This window comes from Denticeps clupeoides, chromosome 2 (genome assembly GCF_900700375.1).
Source record: "Denticeps clupeoides chromosome 2, fDenClu1.1, whole genome shotgun sequence".
NCBI lineage: Eukaryota > Metazoa > Chordata > Actinopteri > Clupeiformes > Denticipitidae > Denticeps > Denticeps clupeoides.
Genome location: NC_041708.1, coordinates 14515070 through 14532892, shown reverse-complemented (window position 1 = coordinate 14532892; position 17823 = coordinate 14515070). Strand labels below are relative to the sequence as shown.

At 38.6% G+C, this 17823-nt stretch overlaps 1 protein-coding gene across 3 annotated transcripts; it reads right to left on the bottom strand.

Annotated features, from left to right (window-relative positions):
• Positions 1-393: 393 nt before the first annotated feature.
• On the bottom strand, positions 394-17122 carry oga (O-GlcNAcase). Of its 3 annotated transcripts, none has more exons than XM_028967511.1 (17): positions 17036-17122; positions 16575-16750; positions 16078-16129; positions 15807-15904; positions 15581-15711; positions 15324-15495; positions 13082-13180; positions 12085-12369; positions 10716-10874; positions 9958-10613; positions 9147-9321; positions 6319-6404; positions 4993-5097; positions 4480-4571; positions 3987-4179; positions 2064-2223; positions 394-1734 (listed from the first exon to the last, which is right to left on the bottom strand). In XM_028967511.1, exons 2-17 carry the CDS (start codon positions 16738-16740, stop codon positions 1598-1600), a joined length of 2766 nt encoding a protein of 921 aa, XP_028823344.1. In that variant the 5' UTR covers positions 16741-16750; positions 17036-17122; the 3' UTR covers positions 394-1597. The 3 variants fall into 3 exon arrangements, with proteins under 3 accessions (XP_028823344.1, XP_028823335.1, XP_028823347.1); XM_028967502.1 differs by having other exon boundaries at positions 16855-17056; XM_028967514.1 differs by lacking the exons at positions 16078-16129; positions 16575-16750; positions 17036-17122 and having other exon boundaries at positions 15581-15706; positions 15807-15875.
• Between the last annotated feature and the right edge of the window lie 701 nt (positions 17123-17823).

Sequence of the window (17823 nt, the reverse complement as noted above, 5' to 3'; positions counted from 1 at the left end):
ACCAATTGTGCGACCAGGTGACTGCTGTGTACGTTCGGCATATAGAAAGACGCTTTAAATTTTAAATCGCATTCTTACATAATTACATTTTGAGTATGCTTTATCATTCTTACTAATATTCTTTTAGTCATAATTCAGATGCAGATATATTTAAATTGTTGAAAAAGTGTAAGTGGTCTTATTATCACGTATAGCAGATACGCATACATTTGTAATGCCTTGTCTAAAAGACCATTTCAGATATTCCCAATTCCATTATTTGATAGCAGTATATGGCGTGACGTTTAGGTACAATGAAGAGAACGTGACTGACACTCTTACAGAAGGAGAATTAGCAAACTTACTGTAAACATGCCAGTTCAGCTGAAATGTCAAGATAATAAACAAAACAAATAACTGAACATTTTTATTGTCATTAGTAATAATACCAATCTTACATACAAAGTATAATAATGTATTGAACAAACATCCCAATTTCTTTAACATATACACAAAATTGTCACACAAATTAATGTTTAATTAAAGCCCTTCCAAATGGGAATTCAATTCAACAGTTTCTTCAAAGCAACAAGCAGCAGAGAAAACCTTCAGCTTTCGGCCAGGTGATGATAGCTGATAAACTCACAGATGTTTCTTCATCATATCCTCCCAGCCATCCTATGGTGACATTTTTTTGCGACTTTTGGCTGACTGGATGTCAAATGAAATGCATTATGCTTCATGCATAATAAATATTTTTCAAAATTAACAAGACATCACAAAGTTAACAGAGTTACAAAAGGCCCAATTACATCTCTAATTGCTCCTTATCATGGCATAATCCGCTGCTTTACTTTGGCAACAGGGCAATGTTTGTTTAAAATAGTTCAGTTCCATTCTAGCCTTGAAACAAATGAAAAAAAAAACCCCACAGATGTCAAAAGGAGCTATAGAGGAACTTATTTTTGATCCATTTTAGTCCAAATCCATTATGGAGGCTTCTGATGTTGAGCGGTATGGCACTGGGACTACTGCAGAAAGAAAAGTAAAAACATGTAAATGAGTTACTTGTATACACGGCTGCAGGCAGTGCAGAACCCTGGGGTTAGGCTTGGAGATGCTGCTTGGTTGGAGGTGACCTACTTCTAAGGCTGTTTATGGAGCCATGCCCTTCTCCACCACAGTACCCTTCTCCATGCCCTTCTCCATCACTCCATACACTCAAAGCAGTATTTCCTAAAGACAACCTTCCTCAATTGCTCAGCTAACTGAAAATGTGATAATTCCTGCGGAACATTCCTGTGACTGCCAAACTCATGATTCTAGACATTTGTGGAGTTCCTTGGAGATTGTGGATATCACTGGATCTGACCAATCATGATGCTGACGTAACTTCAATTACCACAGCAAAGCAAAAAAAAAACAAACAAAAAAAAAAAAACACATGAGAATCTCTAGAGGGCACAATATGAAAAAACACAACCAAGTGATTGAAGAGCTGCTGAAAATAAAATTGAGCAATAAAAGAGGTCGTTTGCTTGAAAAGGTGGGATACATGCTGATGCCATTAAGGCTCTACTTCACTTGATCTATAATTCTAAATTTAGTTTCCACAGATTCACAAGCTCCTGCCCATTATGATTACATCCTTAGGAAAGCCTTCCATCTTGGCCACCTCAAAGCAGCCCAGCTTGCTGTAGAAGTCCAGCATCCTTTTGTCTATCTCTCTTACTTCACAAAAGGCACCATGGGAGCCTAGGAGAGAAGGAAAGGAATAAGAAAAGTAAAAAAAAAAAAAATCCCTATAATTCCAACTTATTTTAGTTATTGATCATTTTCTTTATTATTTATAAATTCCAAATAAAATACAGTTTAACAAAATTTTAACTTGACACTTGTTTTTAATAAAAAAATAAAAAAATATTTCAATCACCAGTTTCCAATTAATAGACTGCATAAAGAAATGCAGGAGTGTCAGATTCAACAGGTTTAAATTCCCCATTTAACAGATAAACCTGCCTAAAAGCACCAGACTCTATATATAATATTTTTACTTCATATACAAAAAGCCAGACAGCACTCACCATTGGCTTTTAGAGATGAGAGTAAGCATCCCATCATGCTTTTGGCCACACTAGGGTCAGTGACCTTGGCATGAATGTCCACCTTAATGAGTGATGGGAAATTACTGAGAAAGGACTCTGGTAAGCCCTCCTCCTCCTCATGGAAGCTGAGCATCATTTTCTATGGAAGGAAGATGTAACATATTGTTCATACTAGGGCTGCAACAATGAATCAATTAAATCAATAAAAATCGATTACTAAAAGAGTTGGAAATGAATTTCCTAATCTATTCATTATGTCGCGTGACGTGGAGACGTTTGATTATAAAAAAAGCTTGGCGCCTCATAGACAGCGCGGAGCAAAAATTACAAAAACGAGCGGAGGTAGAGGACAGATACATGGCGGAGGCAGAGAAATCTGTGCGAAAATATGCAAAAGCGACATGACACGGCACGGGAGCACCACGGCAATGATCCTGCACCTGAAACGTGTGTTTGAGGAGGAGGGAGGGAGTTCAACAGCAGGGTAAGTCGCTACAGAATCCTACTTTATTTCCGTTTTGAAGTGAGGAACGTAATATCCCTGGTGCTGGTGTTTAACTCACCGCGGAGGAGAACTAGACGGGGACTTACAGCGCCACCTACATGTGTGGAGGGGGGATGAAACAGTGTTCGGACTGTTCTCTGCGTCTCCGTGTGGACGACGGAGGGTGGTAGTAGCCTAGTGGGTAACACACTCGCCTATTGTGTCCCTGAGCAAGACACTTAACCCTAAGTTGCTCCAGGGGGAGACTGTCCCTGTAACTACTGATTGTCACGTCTGATAAATGCTGTAAATGTAAATGTTTACCCGTCATCCAGCTAGACAAGCATGACAAGTTAGCGTTAGCGCATTAATAACAGTAGTAAAGCAGGGGTGCTATAGTTACTTTGCATTAAAAGACAAAAGACATGTTTTTATTCACTAGCCTTTTTTTGGACCATTCATTTTTCAATCTGTTGTCATGTATAGCTACACTGCAAAAAAAGCTTTTCTTACCAAGTAATTTTGTCTAGTTTCCAGTCCAAATATGTAAACAATCTTAAATCAAGATTACTAGACAAGAAAAATGGCATGAGAAAATTAATTGCTGCTTAAAACTTTTTTTTTCTTTTAGTCAAACCCATTTTATCTTATTGTAATATTGTTGTTACCATAGAGACTCTATAATAATATACATCCCCATTTCTCATAACACATTGTTTTCTTTTCCACTTAATTGTAGAAAAAAAGGGTGTCCAAAGATTGTGCTGTCTTTTCTCCTAGCTATCTGCTAACCCACCAACACAAGCATTCTGTAATATAAATAATGTGTGAATGATAATTGAGGAAGTGATATCATATGTGCGACCGGATGAAAGACACAGGAAATACTGCAAAATAATATATAATAATGTCTAATGCCTGCAAACGAGGAAGAGAGAGTAAGGACGAGGAGGAGGGCGGCCTATAGAAGTGAGCAGGTATTCCTAGAAATGACATCATCAACACTTCCTGTTTGGTACAAATGTAAATCCTACAAAATGTACTCTTTATACATATCGCCATTTCTATCCAACTCAGGACCGCAGACGAGTTAGGGGAACTAGTAATAATGTTTTACTTTGTGAGATTGTTTTTCATAATATGAGACCTTTAATAATAAAAAGAATTAATCATATTGAATGTAAACATTTTTCAGGGTCGACCTAGTTAAGTTATAGCACAAATTGTAGCCTAAAATATTAAAGGCATGTAAAATTAGCTTATCATAGTTTTTTTCCAGTTGAGTTCAGATGCTCTCAACTGGCTAATAATGGTATTGAATAATGTAACACAGCTGACCTAACATGGTTATTCCACAAACCTACGGACTTACCGGCAATGCAAAATGGCCTATTGCTGAGTATAATACTGGACCTCACCTCAGCCTCTGAGAGCTCTTTTTCACCATCAGGTTTGTTGTACTTCTCCTGCATAAATGGGATCCAGCTCATCTTGCACTTGTTGACGAAAGGCTTCACATCCACTGTGCCTAGTGCATACCCACAGATACCCTCCTCATCCTCCAGAACAAAACCATAATCAGGGCTGAGTGTCAAAAAACCACCCACCAGCCTAAACAAGAACAAAAAGGTGTAGTGAAGAAATTTATTTTATATAATCAATAATTATAATCAATATATTTCTGAATCATTCTTGTTTAATTTGAACACTGATATCCAAATAATATTTTTGTTTAATGACATCTGACCTTTGCTTAGTAAATCAAAATATTTAAAAGTGGATTAATTCCCAGCCAAATACTCAATTTTCCTGTCCAGTAAGAATTTGGATTGTATATTTTGAATTATACAGAAAGCTTCACCAATACACACAGATGGTGCAGTATTAAATTTGCCCACCCCCCCCTCCAACCTGTCTCCTATCAGGTCCGGTTCCTGGTCAAAGAATGGGGTGCTATCACAGGCCTCAGTATACATTTCTTTGCAAATTTTGTATATTGCAGTCTGCAAAGAACATATTAACAATTGTAAGGTTTACACAAATCAGCCACAACTTTATGACAGCATAACATTGATTATGTCCCTCTTTGGCCTCCAAAACAACTCCCATAGTGCATCCTGGAGCCATGTCTTCCCCAGGGTAACAATGTGTATGCACCCAGCAATAGAAATTACGAAAAACAAAAACTTTAATTCGATTTTGCTGACTTTTCACAGACCTGACTTTGAGAAGTACTGGTCTGATGATTTCAGGTTTTACTGTGTTCACCTTTATCTACGCATTCAGTGGGAGGGATCTGGGCCATAATTTCCTAAACTAAGTATTAACATGTAACTGTTCACTAATGTTAGTATTACAAGGTCCAAATAGATGGAACAATCTGAAATCAAAGCCAACAAAAAAGCAGACAGTAAAAGTACTGACCTCATCTTTGGGATAGTATGGTCGTATGGAATAAATTTTGGAGGTTGGCAAGGAGGGGGGTGGCTGGTAGAAAAGATCATTTGCCCCATCTATTGGTAACAATCTCTGTGGAAAATGCAAAACCAGAGGCTTTCAGAGCCTTGTTTGGGCACATAACTGCAATGCTACTTCTGTTGGACTCAACTCATCACCAGTGAGAGCAGGAACACCCCCCAAAGCCCACCCACCCCACTTCCCCAGTTAAACATTGATACTGAACTCAAGTGACGTTTTAAAAGGACAGAGTGCAAATGATACATTTAATATTTTTCAGATAAAAGATATTTGACTTTTAAGAATGAAAATCATTCATCAATGTAGTAGTATAAAAAGTTTAAAATATTTCAGTTGTCTCTTAAAGAGTACATTTGGAAGTATTTTTGGAAGGAGAAAAAAATAGATGTCTGCACGTGATTCAAATGTTCTCTACTGTACTGCTTTACTGGTCCTACAAATGTTTCATTTCCCCTTTATTCAAACCCTCTTAAATCACAAATCAATAAAATTTCTAAAGAAAATTTACATTTAAAAAAAGATCAAAGGCACTCATGTTGGTGATGAGGCTTGGTCTGAGAAAGGCTTGACTGGAAAAAGAGATGCTCCTCCCCCACCCAAAAGAATCACAGGGCGCCGTCGCTGCGCATACTTCCTCCTGTAGAAAGACGTGATGATGCGGGCACAGCTCCATGAACAAAAATAGCAAGATTTTTTTTTCCTGTATGTAATTCAGTGTAATCTATCAAATCGCAATTAGTGGCCCTCTTTGCTCATGGAGCTTTCAGCAGGTGAACTTGCTAGCTTCCATTAATGCATGTGGGGAGGCAAAGGGGCAGGCGCAAAAGGGAATGTGTAGGAATAGGGACATTTTAAAATAAATGTATATATCTATATTTCCTGCAAAAAAATTATGAAAAGTGAATGAAAAGTGAAAACCCTAGTCAAGCTGCGCAAATGCAAGCGCTGGGGAAAAGCAGCATCTCTTTTGGGCAGTAGCTGAAACAAGACACCCCAATCCTACCAAGAAAAATCTCTCTCTGGATCTAATCATATCCAAAATACGATTCCCAAAGAACTTCAACTGATAATGTTGTTAGTAACATCTCTGGTATGGTGACCATACTACTCAATTTTAAAATCTCATCAGCTCGCCTTCAACAGACCAACCCAGTAATTTCTGTTTTTGCATCAGTAAAAACAAATTCATTCCAATAATTAAATTAAAACATCATAAATGAACAAACAGAACTCTTCATTTCAACATTTGGCAGTGAATTCAATTTTGGATACCTGAAACTCTCCTGCTAGACCGCCCCTAAAGGCCGAGGGTTCTTGGTCTCCACTTAAGAATTGTGCTGAAGACTGACTACGACACCCTGTTGGGATCAGATCCAAGTGAAGAACGTTATGGGAGTCGTTGGGTTGGGGTGTAGGAGATGGGGGAAAAGAGTATAGGTATCTACTTTCCAAATCACTCCACAGATCTCATTTAATTGAAAAATAAAGAATTAAAAATTAAACATAAATGAGGCTTAGTGTTGGGGTACTGGAGCTTAATCAGCCAAAGATTTTTTTGCTTTACAGTTCTTATATTGTACATGTTTTCTGAACTAATACAGCATCTATTGCAACCCACAACTCAAATAATCGACCAACAGATTTTGAAATCTGTTTTATTTTTTTTTATCAGAAGGTCAACCTTCCCCTGACCCTATAAAAACCTAAAGGCTACTGCAATGGAGGCAATTTTCAGCTTTAGTTGATCAAGCTCCAAATCCATCCCTGAAGTCACATTTACCTCTATCTGTCTTGTCACATGACATGCGAGCACTGCTATGCACATCCAAGAGGTAGCATGGAACCCACCTTTAATTAAAACTCCACCCTCCCCATTTGACAGAATGCCACAGAGCACCAAAAGTGCCTTTGACCAGCCCTAAACAGTTATTAAAAAGACCCTCTTTATGAGTACGAGGTGAGTACTCCAGCTGTGTAACAAGACAAATGCTATGCAGACACAGTATAAGACTCACTTTGCCAGTTTTTTTTTTACCTAACTTCACTTCCTTAATGAGGCCAGCTAAGTACAAAACATGGACACACCATTTGAGAGGAATTAGAGATATTACAAATAGGGCTGAAACAGACTGATGAACACACTGAAATGAGTCTACTATGCAAGGTATGGTGCCCTTTTTGAGCAAATGGAACAATTGACACCAAACCGAAGAGCATTTAGAGCATTTACCAGACGCCCTTATCCAGAGCGACTTTTGCGACAAATGCTCTGAATGAAGAGGGAATTCCTCTGAGAAGGTGTGTCCAATATCAGCCCTACTAACAGGATAAAGAAAAACAGGTTAGATTGTCGCTGCTGGATAGAAGAGAACGTGGTTAAATGTTCATCACTCAGAAGTATAGCTTGACTTCATGTCAGTTGCCTGTCCCTTGTTTCCAAAACAGCCCTTAATGGCACTGACACCATTTCTAAATCCAAACTACATTGTTTCTTTTTTTGAGAAAAAATAAATAAATAAATAAAAACAGAACAAAACAGAAATATGGCAGCAAATGGCATCGGCCATTGTCGATCCAATAACAGTAGAAGCTTGTGGTGAGGAATCTTCCATCTGTACATGGTGAAGGGTGAAGACAATAGAAGAGTACATTAAAATGGAGTTTCAGCAAAAGAGTACTGAGGCCCAAACAGATTGCCATCTGCACTGCATCCAACAGGGGGTGGTTCAGGGGAGTTAATCGTGTTTGAAATTTTCTGTGGTTTTTAGTGGTTTGGGTTGCTGCCTGCTGTGCATTTTGGTCAGTCTTCAGTGTCACCATAGTGCTGAAAACCTGTGAATGAAATGTGGTTTCCATGGTAACCCTGGCTATGCTGGTGCTTTTGTTCACAACAAATGTAATCCTGTTCTGAACACTCAAAACTTCAGAGTGGACGAGTTGAGCACTCATTCAAACTGGGAGACAACATTAAGCCGTGAGTGTTTGTGTATGTGCTGGTGTTTGTTAAGTTCCATTTTAATGCTTCAGATGACATTAGAGTAAACATTAGAGTTACTAATAATTGTAATCTTTAAAAATATATAATCCCCCTCCCAAATTCAGTCAGTATGTCGATATTACCCAAAAACATTTCGACCTTTTGCGACAAATGCTCTGAATGAAGAGGGAATTCTTCTGAGAAGGTGTGTCCGATATCAGCCATGCCATTTAGTATATTATCGTTTTTAGCTACATTTTTGTGCATTACACAAAAAATGTACGAGTTTGTTTTGAAGCAATAAATCAGTTCAATCAGGACAGTGTATCCACTCAGTTTGCATGCTGAGAAAGCAACAGATTTAGACATTAGAACACCTTCAATTCCATATAGAGAAACACGTAGGTGTTTCATCCAATTATCATTCTCTCTGTTGCACTAGAATAGCACTCCAAGTAGCCTTGCTCTCCAGGCTCGCATGCGCTATGCCGTGAGGGACAGTTGTCCGCCTACAGCTCCTCTGCCCAGGTGTGAATGACAGGCGACAGCTGCTTCAGTGTGAAACGCTGCAAAAAAACCCAAACAAACAAAAAACTGCCAAACTCAACTGTGTTACACTACACGCACAGCAAGCACCTGACCCAAATACCAGCACTTTGGACCAACCAACCCAATTAACTTTGCTGCTCAGCCAGTCAAATGCTGTGGGACAGGATTATGACGCTGGCAGTGAAAACAGCATTCGGTCAGTCCAAAGAGAGTTCAGTACAGAGCACAAAAAACAAAGCGATGACTCAGAGAGCACATGTGGAGATCAGAGAGGACTGAGACAGGCACAGGCGAGGTGGGGTGAGGTGAGCATGTCTGTTGGAGGACACTGCTGCCTTTTACTTTGAGATACATGTAGAATCTAAAAATATGTTTGCCATCTGTTTGTAACTCCACTGCTCTCTGAGATTTACACATGCCACTAAATACGTGTGCATTTGTTTTTAAGCACTTTACATTAAAACCTGATTTATATCAAAAACATTGTATGATTGTATGACAGGATTTTTTGCTGTAAATATTAATAGAGGACACATAACTGAACAAACATGGGGTGAATTCAGCTTATACGTACCTAACCACTGAACAAAGGATTTCACCATAGAGATGATGCTCTTGATGTCCCACACATAGGGGTACAGGTCGTACAGAATAGTCCGGTTAGCAGAATTGGAAAGCCGGGTGAACATCTGAATGACTGAAGAGCACATCTCTTCAAACTTCTCAGCCCTAGACCTCCACTCTAACACCTGAATTAGAAAGAAACACACACACACACATTCATCTTACTTCATGCAGTTAATTCAACCTGCCCAGAGAACTTCGCACCCCTCCCCTAAAAAATTAGCTCCACCGACTGCCATGACTTGCAAACAAGCAAAGTATTTCAGTTGCTCAGTACTTGGATGTAAAATGAGCACAAATCCCTCTCCTCCTCATTATCATTTAAAGCTGCATAAACAGTAACACAGCATCCTGCAGAAAACTCATTGTGGGACTGGCTGAAAGTGGCTGTAATTCTGCAACAAGGCTTAATATTGAAAAGAGACTTCAGATACAGTTTTTAAGGGACCACTAAGACCTATATTTAAGCAAAAAATGTTTCATGGGACCTTTAGCCCAATAGAGTAACCAGATAATCCAGGTGAAAGAGATCAAATAAATTTTAAAACTGGACTAAGATCTTCCTGTGAAGAAGGTTTTGTTTCTTCCTCTAATTCAATGTACATTTTTAATATATATTGTAAAATGTGCAGTTTAAAAAAAAAAGAGCAGTGCTGAAAAAACATTTTTCAAATTAGTTATCAACAATTCCTTTTAGGCCTCGATACCAACAACTTCGGCTATCGACTATCACAGCATTTGCTGAGTCAGAAGGGCCTCACCTTCTCAGGATCTTTGTTTTTGGAGTTGACACTGACAACACTGCTATTGGCCCGTAACCAGTTGAATTCTTTAAGCATCTGCATGGCTTTGGGTCCATGCTCATAGGGCAGGTAGAACAGCTCAGCCAATAATGTGAGGTCATCCAGAGTCAATGCCTCCGCTGAGAACAGTGGCTTCTCATTTGGGCCAGGCACAAATAACTCTTTGATAGTCAGTTGATCATCTGTCTGCATGGGGGCAATGTCACTGCCTGAGTCTTCCTGGACTGACATCTCAGGCGACTTGGACTCAGCGATGCTCTCCTTATCTGTATCCATGAGTCGAAGCTCCTCTGTGGTCATCTTGTCCTGGACAATCTCAGTCAGAATCTGACTCACATCGGCCTTCGCTTCAACGACCTCAACCTCAGCTTCATCCTGCTTTTCCGCTACAGTTTCCATGGGTTCCTCATCTGACTCTTTCTTGGCCTCTTCCACATCCACCACCTCTTCTTTACCCAGAGAGTCAGTCTCCCCAACCAGTGAGGTTGGTGTTGGACTCACTATGGGCTGCTGAAAAATAGTAGTTACTGTAGTGGAGGTCACCAGGTTGGGGCTGGCCAATGATGAAACATCAGTGGAGGAACTCTTGGCTCTACTGCGGGGTACCTGACGACCTGCAGCGCCGAACAAATGTCATGGTCAAAAAATTGAATTATTGTATTTCATGAAACATAGAAGCACTGATAACCATGGTGCAATATTAGCACCCTACTCACTGTTGTACTGATGGGGCACGCCAAACTCACTCAGCCACTCAGTAAGTGCCAGTTTGAGTGCAAGCTGTGGGCTATATAGCATGTCAGTCTCCAATTCCTCATCACTGCCCTCATTCTCAAGCTTCACCTGGATGGACACTGTGCTGTCCTCACTGTCCACTGAAACATAAGTATAACAAAGAATCATATCTACAGTGTGGCAGGGAGAATTATCCTGCTGACAGAGAGCACTATAATGAGCCAAAATCATTTTCATAAAAGGGTCTACTTGATCAACAACAATGTATTGGTATGTGATATAATCTTTATTGGATCACTTGGTAGGTCCTGACCACTGCAGACAGGAAACATCTAACAAGAGATATAGTTTTGAAGATGCTATCACTCAGCCATCTAGTTATCACAATTTAACCACTGTCAGTCCCTCAAATACTAATGTAAAGGTTTACAGTTTGTAGACGTTTAGCTATTGGCCGACTGTGCTTTTCCAAAACCTAGCAAAGCTTAATAAGTCCAGTGGCATAATTATTGTTCCTGACTTTTCCTGATCAAAAAGCTGAATTTCCATTACCTCCCATTTAAAGAAATGTCCAATATAATATTTGGGTGATGAGGCATTTAAAGGTCTTATAGAATTCAAAGCTGCATTTAAGTAATTGTTGTTGAATATAGGCATGTTGCAGTGTTGAATGAAACATATTAAAACCTCAACTCCATCTCTGACATCCTCTACATGCATGTTTTATTTTAGAACTGTGGGTGAGCCAGTCCTTAAATACATCTGTTTAGACTTGCCTGGTGTGTTTCGTAAGTTAAGGACATATGTTGACACAGATTTTGCGTTCTAGAATGTTGCACTTTTTTTTAGAACAGGAGAGGTATTGAGCAAAACAAAAAGACTCCTGATGTTATTAACAAAATTCCCTGATTATTCCCTGACTTGGCACTCAAATGGTAAAATTCCCTGACTTTCCCTGTCTGAAAATGCCTTTACTGAAATTCCCTGACCTGCGGGAACCCTGCAACACTTACAAAATAATTCTCAGAAGGCAAAAAAATGGCATTGATAGTAAAATCAACTGAGGCCACTTTCAACCACAGTACAGTTTTTAGATTACTTATCCTCATGCACACATAAGGTTTTGTGGCTATTTTTGTGTTGTTTAGCATAGGAGGGTATTATTGATTATTTAAGTGATACTGAAACTAAGAAGTAAAAAAATATATTTTATTTTATATTTTATTTAGTATCCATGGATGTGGTTTTAAAATGCCAATTAGTACATTTCCAATTTCATATAAATAATACTTTTTCAACAGCTCTGATACTAAGTGGACATCATACAACTATATAAAAACTTAGACTTACTCATGACAATGTCTTTCCGTACACCATTCATATTCGACTTGTACCAGGTGGCTAAGGTGTGAATGGCTACATAGTTGGACTCAAATTCACAGTTGGGGTTGGTGAGGACACCTTTTAGTCGAGGAATTAGTTCTGTGGAGCGCCCTTTGTAGGGCCCCAGAAATAGTCTCTTCTGATCATAATCGTTGGCATGAATGTTGTCCCAAATAACTGGTAGCCTCTTCAGTATTTTTGTAACCTCTTCAATAGAATCCACTGTTATATCTTTGGACACCACCTTTGGACCTGTGGATCACAAATATTTTAAAATGAAACAGACATTTGATTATTTAAAAAAAAAACTTTAGTTCAAACTCTGTCTCTCTCGCACACTGATGCTAAGTGAACAATGTGTGCATTTGCGAGTGTGTGCACCTCTAATGTAGTGTAGAGAACAAGTTCTGACATTCAAACAAATCCTGTTTCTGGTTTGTATTGTTCTTTATCTTTTATAAATTATTGTTCTGGCAGCTCAGGTGGCACGAAAAAGTCTATATATTTGGCAGATGTGTATGTTTTTTGTATTAGTCCATTTTTTCCAACATGTTTGTGCAAGTTCTGTTATTGAATAAAGTTGTTTTTATCTGATTCTACAATAATTAAAAAATCATCGACAGATTAATCGATTATTACAATAATCGTTAGTTGCAGCCCTAAAACATACCCATCTATAAAATTAGGAATAAGTTTGTCATTCTTATCACCACTGAAGTGTTGTTACTGTTCGTTACCATTTCTGCTTTAACAATTCATTTTAGTAATGTTTGCTTGGAAAGCCACAAATGTTCTCTGAATTGCAGTGGCTTCTGTTATGGTACAGCTCTCTACTTCACACTGAAGGCACAATTATTTCACATCTGTTCTGGCCACTATTACAGCTTTTTTGATCACAAATGTTTACTTAAAACACAGTGTTTTACTTAAAAACAAATTGCAGAGACAAAACACAATCCCTCACCTGTCCAGAGGATGTCAATGCCAGGTAACAGCTTCTCACCAACTGTGCAGAGGTATGGAGACTGGGAGACATTTGGGTAACAAAATGTCCCACAATACTCTGAAATAAACACACACGCATATCTATTTATAATGCTTTAAAAATCTAAATAATTCTAAATTGTGAATGAAATAATTATTTTGCCTTCAAAACAGCATTTTTATTGGTACAATTGCTCAAAGGCAAGGATTTAGTACGATAATATTCAGATTTATGATCAAACAGTTATGCCAAACAGGTGTACATTTAAAATGAAACACAGTCATTTATTGAAACAGCTGTGTAGAAGTTGTAAAACTCAGTGAGGAACATCCAAACTCTGCCATCAAGGTGAGGTTGTGGAAGACAGATTCATGACAAGGGTCACACAGCAACAAGACACAAGGTAGTTCTACAGCACCAGCGAGGTCTTTCCCAGACAAAGATTTCAAATCAGAGTGGTGTTTCAAGATGTGCTGTTCACAGAGCTGATAGAAAAAAAAACTGAACTCTTTTTGCTATGGATGAAACTCTTTTAACACATGCTCATGCTCAGCAGTGCTCGTAAAAAAGTATTTGCAACATGTGTTTATTGTGTTTGCTGACATCTCATTTACCGTACGAGCTCGACCCGACCCAACCCAAATAAAATGATTGAGCATGAACCCACCAGCTCTAGAGATCTAAAGTGAGGTGTGTTGTGTTGCTTGGACTGCTGCTTTATGACTGGGTTCTAATTCATGCCACAAACCTTTTCCCGCTAGTTCAATACAGTAAGTTCCTTGCGCACAAAGTGCAGCCTGTCTCTGGTTACCAGAGCTTTTGGCACCAGCTTTCAAAGGGCTTTTCATCATGACCCACCTCCTCTTTTCAAGCCCAGCACCATTTATTCCTTATGCCTTTATCGACATCTTTATTGTCTATAAATGTGCTATACATGATGTTACCAGTATGGGAAACACAAAACACATTCGCAGTGGAGCAACTGCTGGACCTGTATGTGTTCATCAAAGACCAAAGGCCCCCTTCTGTATCGCTAATTGGCCTCTGATTGCACTTCTTAGAAATACAGTACTAAAATGCCTGAATGCTATCAGCCCTGTGTTCAACATCTTTGGAAAGGCACAAAGGAACGGGCAATGTTGAGGGTTGTACATGCAGTGATCAGCCAAGGAAACCACCAAGCAGTACTGTCTGAAGAAGTCTGGCCAAAAGTGTTCTTCATGGAAAAGCCATTTTATGCAGCAGGACACTGACCCCAAGCAAACAGCCAATATCACTAAGAACTGTCTTCAGTATAAAGAAAAAAAAATCTTGGAAGGAGTCCCACCCCATATTCCCATATTCTTGACATTATTCAATCTGTCTCGGATTACATGAAGAGACAGAAGAATTTTAGGAAGCCAACAGGTACATAAGATCTGTGGTTAGTACTCCAGGATGTTTGGATCAACCTACCAGCAGAGTTCCTTCAAACACTGTGTGCAAGGGTACCTAGAAGATGCTGTTATGAAGGCAAAGGGTGGTCAAATATAGAAATTTGATTTGATTGCATTTCATTAATGAAAAAAAAAAAAAAACACTTTTGTCTAAAGCACACCTGCCCAAAAGTTTCAACAGTACTGTATAAAAAGACACTATGTGACAAAAGTTTTAAAATCCCCTAATTCAAGCAGTTTTAGTGCCAGGAATACCTTAAAAATGGTACAAAAGAAAACTGCCAGACAACTGCAACTTACAAGTGCAATTTCTGGAACTTTCTGAAGAATATTTGTGTTCCATTGAAGAAAGAATGTGTGTATCTGCCATCATGATGACTTTGATGAGTCATACATTGAGAATACATTTAGATATGGTTTATAAATGGACAAAAATCTATATAAACTTGAAGATGGCAGACATCTTCTAAAGACAGACAATTTAAGACGATTCATATTCAGCAGAAATTGTATGTTGATGTTGCCACAATATTGTGAATGGCTTTTCTGTTGAAACATCATGTAAAGAAGTTAAGTAGAAATGATCAATTAGCCTTATTTTACTGCTGGTCTGAACTGTGCATGTGAATATTAAATACAGTGATTGTTTTGTAGAGTGTGTATATGTTTATATTACCATCTATATATTGTTTAAATTACTATACAGCACGGCTATTTAAAGTATTTATCTCAGTTAATATTACATCGCGAGGCCTCAGAAAGCAAAAGCATCATCACATAATTACCTGTAGGACAGAACAAAAACGTCTCAGGCTCTCCCAAATATTGGAAGACTTCATTGGTTATTGACACCTGGGCATGTGCAAAGGAGCTGAACACTTCTTTGTCAGCTGGGCACATGTTGTGATCAATGTCATCAAAGAGTAAGGCAAAGGATTTGCAACCAAAGTGACAGACCTGTGGAAATGTAACAAATCAACTTACATCATAGCACACAAATGACCCAAAAAACGTTATAAAAGAAGCAGACATGTTTTCCGACCTGGTCCAGCTTGCGTTTAAGGGTCGAAACCTCTTTCTGGTTGGAGAAAGTGATGTCCAGACCAGGAGAGATTGCGTAGATGAACTCGATACCATGCTCTTTTGCAGCACTGATTAAAGTCATCAACTGCTCTGGGGACAGACAAGAAGACACAAATAATGAACATGGGTAAAAATGTACAGTGTGAGGGGACAACTTGCATATTTGTCTAAACTTCAAAGATTACCAGCTTCCTCAACAGAATACATTTCTCTCCAGAACATTCTGTGTTTGTAGTCATCTTTTGGTGCATACAGGTATGTATTCAACCCCCATTTCTGTTGTCTGCGGAACCAAATGTAAAAATTTAATCAGGCTAGTTATTCTGTGCCACTGTATGTATGAAAAAAAAAAAAAATATATATATATATATATATATATATATATATATATACACACACACACACACACACACACACACACACACACACACACACACACACACATATCTCAAATACCTCCTAAAAAGCTCTTTTCTTTGTTCCATTGTCCATGGGCGACCATAAAAACCTGAATAAAAAATAATAATTAACAAAAAAGTTAACAAACACTGACGGCAGACATGTTACTGACAACTATTTTGCCTCATTCTCATTTTTTTAAAAGCAGAAAATAAACACTTGAACATAAATGTGTGGTAATCCCTTAGCATTGTAAATAATTATGATAATCTCTTATTAGTAGAGGTTCTATTCCACCTTATTTTGCATTTATCACAACAATGCCTATGTTATGCCAAAATATATCATGATGCCAAAGCTAATGGAAAGTACTGTTGCAAAAAGTGTATTTTACTATATTTAGATGATATACTAAATAGTGCATGATAACTCCTACTTACTTAAACCTAACATTTTTAAATAATTGGAGTGACCTACATTAAAAAAACATCTAAGCCCTATTAACTACTAGAAGCAAGGATCAGAATAAGAATAACAGAACCAGGTATTCTCACCCTCCACAACCCCGCTGATGAATTTCCTCCGGCCTGTTCTCTCCACCTCGACAACCCGATGCACGACTAGAGCCTGAGTCTCGGGACCAGCCTCTGGAGGGGCTGGACTGCTACTAGTCTCCTTCTCCCGCTGTGGTTCCTCCCCCGCCTTGTCCTTCTGCACCATTTTATCGGTTCTTCACGGGAAAGTTGTGAGGCTGATTAACGTCAAGAAGACTTCTATGGTACACTTGGTGAGGGGGTTAGTAGGCCATTGCAGGCATAACTAAACCCATCTCACCTTAAAAACCTTCCACTAGCGTTCAACCTCGCGACAGCAACGAAGATTTCCACACTTCCCAAAAATTTTTTAACGTGGATTACAAAAAAAAAACTTTAAAGGTTGCAGCAATAATCTAACCAATTCACGTTTCCTTCAAATCCTTTCTCTGATGTATTTTCACGGACCTCTTCCTGTTTACCTCAATTGCGCATGCGCCACATTCCAGTTCAAACTGGTCACAGCAAGTTGCGTCGTGAGGAGAGCGCAGCTTTCAACAAAGAGTATACCTACAGTGCAAGATCGTCAACTCTGAGCCAGGGTTGCCAAGGACAGACATTGATAGACGCCTCTTAATAAGCAGAAATCGTACGTTGACAATATTGAGAAAGCGGGTTTAGTAAAATCTAAGTTATGGAAAACTCTGGGTTATTTTGCTGTAATTTTACTGTTATATTGTAATATTTCGACTATATTATTTTTACTATGCTATACGTAACATATATATTAGAGGTGGGCATAGATTAATTTTCTTAATCTAGATTAATCTAACTGTAATCTTGGAATTAATCTAGATTAATCTAGAGTAAGCAAAATTAATCAAGATCTAGATTCATCTAGATTAAAATTGCTCATTTGAATTCTGCTGAAGGCGTTCAGAATATGTGTGTTACCCAAATAATGATTTGGGGTTTCTGGGTTTCTCCAGCCAGGTGGCGCATTAGACCAGGGGCTCATCTCCTGTTTCCAAAATGCATCACAAACTGTTTGAGAAAGCTGTTCTACTATGATAATTGGTGATGAAAATAAATTATGTTCAATAAGATGTACTTGTGTTTACCAACTGTTTATTCAGTTAAATAGCTGCATCCATGTTACCACGTCACGTTTGATATGGTAATTTCACAGTTCGAAGACTCGTTCTCGCCCCCTACAGTGCAATTCGGCTAGGTATACATCCGATATATATCAAGGTGAAAGTCATCATAG